Source organism: Propithecus coquereli, unplaced genomic scaffold (assembly GCF_000956105.1).
Source record: "Propithecus coquereli isolate 6110/MARCELLA unplaced genomic scaffold, Pcoq_1.0 Scaffold301, whole genome shotgun sequence".
Classification (NCBI taxonomy): Eukaryota; Metazoa; Chordata; class Mammalia; order Primates; family Indriidae; genus Propithecus; species Propithecus coquereli.
Genome location: NW_012148631.1, coordinates 1,607,050 through 1,611,037, shown reverse-complemented (window position 1 = coordinate 1,611,037; position 3,988 = coordinate 1,607,050). Strand labels below are relative to the sequence as shown.

At 54.7% G+C, this 3,988-nt stretch overlaps 1 protein-coding gene across 1 annotated transcript in view; it reads right to left on the bottom strand.

The window, feature by feature from the left end:
• The window catches only part of LOC105814636 (chromosome unknown open reading frame, human C5orf58), a gene marked incomplete at its 3' end in the record, with an annotated part of 21,202 nt that extends 19,588 nt beyond the window's left edge, over positions 1-1,614 (bottom strand). The window contains exons 1-2 of the mRNA XM_012649686.1: positions 1,534-1,614; positions 1,057-1,119 (exon numbers count right to left, since the gene is read on the bottom strand). Of these exons, the coding sequence (XP_012505140.1) occupies positions 1,057-1,119; positions 1,534-1,614 (144 nt within the window). The remainder of the gene's footprint in view (positions 1-1,056; positions 1,120-1,533) is intronic.
• Between the last annotated feature and the right edge of the window lie 2,374 nt (positions 1,615-3,988).

The following is a 3,988-nucleotide window of genomic DNA, read 5'->3' as shown; positions in this document are numbered from 1 at the left end:
GCAGTTCCTATTACAAAGGCCAAGCTCCTCCTCCATCCCCTTTTCCATCCTCCCCTCCTCTACCCTCCTCCTCCTACTCTTCCTCCTCTTCCTCCTGCTCCTAACCACAGTTCCTATTCCAAAGGCCTAGGTAGTCTCCTCCTCCTCCTCCTCCTCTTCTTTCTACTCCTCTTCCTCAAACTCTTCCTCCACCTCCTCCTCCTTACCACAGCAGTTCCTATTCCAAAGGCCGGCCTCCTCCTCTTCCTCCTCCATTATTACCACCTCAGTTCCTATTCCAAAGGCCGTCCTCATCCTCCCCCTCCCAGTCCTCCTCCATTATTACCACCTCAGTTCCCATTTGGAAGGCCGGCCTCTACTTCCTCCTCTTCCTCTTCCTCCTCTTCCTCTTCCTCCTCCTCTTCTTCCTCTTCCTCCTTACCATAGCAGTTCATATTTCATAGGCCAAGCTGCTCCTCCTCCTCCCACCCCTCCTCTACTCTTCCCTCCCTCTTCCTCCTCCACCCTGATTCCTCCCTTCCTCCTCCTCGAACCTTTCCTCCTCCTGCTCCTCTTCTTTCTCCTCTTCCTGCTCCTCTTCCTTCTCCTTACCACAGCAGTTCCTATTCCATAGGCCAAGACCCCCCCTCCTCCTCCTCTTCCTCCTACTCCTCTTCCTCCTTCTTCTCTTACCACAGCAGTTCCTATTGAAAGGCCATCCTCCTCCTCCCCCCTTTCCTCCTCCTGCTCTTCTTCCTCCTCCTCTTCCTACTCCTCTTCTTTCTCCTTACCACAGCAGTTCCTATTCCATAGGCCAAGCTCCTCCTCCTCTTCTTCCTCCTCCTCTCTTACCAAGGCAGTTCCTATTCAAAGGCCATCCTCTTCTTCCTCCTCCATTATTACCACCTCAGTTCCTACTCCAAAGGCCGTCCTCCTCCTCCCCCTCCCAGTCGTCTTCCATTATTACAATCTCAGTTCCCATTTCGAAGGCCAGCCTCTTCCTCCTCCTCCTCTTCCTCCTCCTCCTCCCCCCCTCCTCCTCCTCAAACTCTTCCTCCTCCTCCTCCTCCTCCTTACCACAGCAGTTCCTATTCCAAAGGCCAAGGTCATCTCCTCCTCCTCCTCCTCCTCCTCCTCCTCCTAATTACCACAGCAGTTCCTATTCCAAAGGCCGGCCTCCTCCTCTTCCTCCTCCCCTTCGCAGTTCCTATTACAAAGGCCAAGCTCCTCCTCCATCCCCTTTTACATCCTCCCCTCCTCTACCCTCCTCCTCCTACTCTTCCTCCTCTTCCTCCTGCTCCTAACCGCAGTTCCTATTCCAAAGGCCAAGGTAGTCTCCTCCTCCTCCTCCTCCTCCTCTTTCTACTCCTCTTCCTCAAACTCTTCCTCCTCCTCCTCCTCCTAACCACAGCAGTTCCAATTCCAAAGGCCGGCCTCCTCCTCTTCCTCCTCCCCTTCGCAGTTCCTATTACAAAGGCCAAACTCCTCCTCCATCCTCTTTTCCATCCTGCCCTCCTCTCCCCTCCTCGTCCTACTCTTCCTCCTGCTCCTAACCGCAGGTCCTATTCCAAAGGCCAAGGTCGTATCCTCCTCCTCCTCCTCCTCCTCCTCCTCCTCCTCCTCCTCCTCCTCCATTATTACTGCAGTTCCTATTCCAAAGGCCATCCTCCTGCTCCTCCTCCTCTTCCTCCTCCTCCATTATTCCAACCTTAGTTCCTATTCCAAGGACCGACCCCCTCCTCTTCCTCCTCTCCCCCTCCCTCCTCCTCCTTGCCCCCTGCCTCCTCCTCCTCCCCTCCCCCTCCTCCATTATTACCACTGCAGTTCCTATTCCAAAGACCATCCTCCTCCTCCTCCTCCATTACCAATGCAGTTCCCATTCCAAAGGCCGTCCTCCTCCTCCTCCACCCTTATTACCACTGCAGGTCCTATCCCAAAGGCCAGCCTCCTCCTCCTCTTCTTCCCCCTCCTCCTTCTATACCTCCTCCTCCTCCATCTCCACCTCCTGCTCCTCTTCCTCCTCTTCTACCTTCTCCTTACCACAACAGCTCCTATTCTTTAGGCTAAGCCCCTCCTCCTCTTCCTCCTCCTCCTCCTCCTCCTTCTCCTCCCCCCTTTCCCCATCCTGCTCTTCTTCCTCCTCCTCTTCCTGCTCCTCTTCCTTCTCCTTACCACAGCCATTCCTATTCCATAGGCCGAGCTCCTCCTCCTCTTCCTCCTCCTCCTCCTCCTCCTACTCCTCTTCCTCCTTCTTCTCTTACCACAACAGTTCCTATTGAAATGCCATCCTCCTCCTCCTCCTCCACCCTTTGCATCTCCTGCTACTCTTCCTCCTCCTCTTCCTACTCCTCTTCTTTCTCCTCACCACAGCACTTCCTATTCCATAGGCCAAGCTCCTCCTCCTCTTCTTCCTCCTCCTCTCTTACCATGGCAGTTCCTATTCAAAGGCCATCCTCTTCCTCCTCCTCCTCCATTATTACCACCTCAGTTCCTATTCCAAAGGCCGTCCTCATCCTCCCCCTCCCAGTCCTCCTCCATTATTACCACCTCAGTTCCCATTTCTAAGGCCGGCCTCTACTTCCTCCTCTTCCTCTTCCTCCTCCTCTTCTTCCTCTTCCTCCTTAGCATAGCAGTTCATATTTCATAGGCCAAGCTCCTCCTCCTCCTCCCACCCCTCCTCTACTCTTCCCTCCCTCTTCCTCCTCCACCCTGATTCCTCCCTTCCTCCTCCTCGAAACTTTCCTCCTCCTGCTCCTCTTCTTTCTCCTCTTCCTGCTCCTCTTCCTTCTCCTTACCACAGCAGTTCCTATTCCATAGGCCAAGCTCCTCCTCCTGTTCTTCCTCCTCCTCTCTTACCAGGGCAGTTCCTATTCAAATGCCATCCTCTTCCTCCTCCTTCATTATTACCACCTCAGTTCCCACTCCAAAGGCCAACCTCCCCCTCCTCCTCCTCCTCCCCCCTTTCCTCCTCCTGCTCCTCTTCCTCCTCCTCTTCCTACTCCTCTTCTTTCTCCTTACCACAGCAGTTCCTGTTCCATAGGCCAAGATCCTCCTCCTCTTCTTCCTCCTCCTCTCTTATCACGGCAGTTCCGATTCAAAGGCCATCCTCTTCCTCCTCCTCCTCCTTTATTACCACCTCAGTTCCTACTCCAAAGGCCGTCCTCCTCCTCCCCCTCCCAGTCCTCCTCCATTATTACAATCTCAGTTCCCATTTCGAAGGCCGGCCTCTTTTCCTCTTCCTCCTCTTCCTCCTCCTCTTCTTCATCCTCCTACTTACCATAGCAGTTCATATTTCATAGGCCAAGCTCCTCCTCCTCCTCCCACCCCTCCTCTACTCCTCCCTCCCACTTCCTCCTCCACCCTGATTCCTCCTTTCCTCCTCCTCCACTCTCGCTCCTCCTCCTCCCTCCCTCCACCTCTTCCTCCCTCCCTCCTCCTCCCTCCCTCCTCCTCCTCCTTCCTATGGTAGTTCCTATTCCAAAGGCCAAGCTCCTCCTCCGTCCTCCCCCTTCTCCTCTTCCTTCTCCTTACCACAGCAGTTCCTATTCCATTAGCCAAGCTCCTCCTCCTCTTCCTCCTCCTCCTCTTCCTCCTCCTCCTCTTCCTCCTTCTTCTCTTACCACAGCAGTTCCTATTGAAAGGCCATCCTCCCCTCCTCCTCCTCCCTTTCCTCCTCCTGCTCCTCTTCCTCCTCCTCTTCCTACTCCTCTTCTTTCTCCTTACCACAGCAGTTCCTATCGCAAAGGCCAAGCTCCTCCTCCGTCCTTCCCCTTCCTCCCCCTCCTCCTCTTCCTTCTCCTTACCACAGCAGCTCCTATTCCATTGGCAAAGCTCCTCCTCTTCCTCCTCCTCCTCTCTTACCACAGAAGTTCCTATTCAAAGGCCAACCTCTTCCTAATCCTCCATTATTACCACCTCAGTTCCTACTCCAAAAGCCAACCTCCTCCTCCTCCTCCTCCTCCTCTCCCTCATCCCCCTCCTCCTCCCCCTCCTCCTTCTCCTCCCCTCC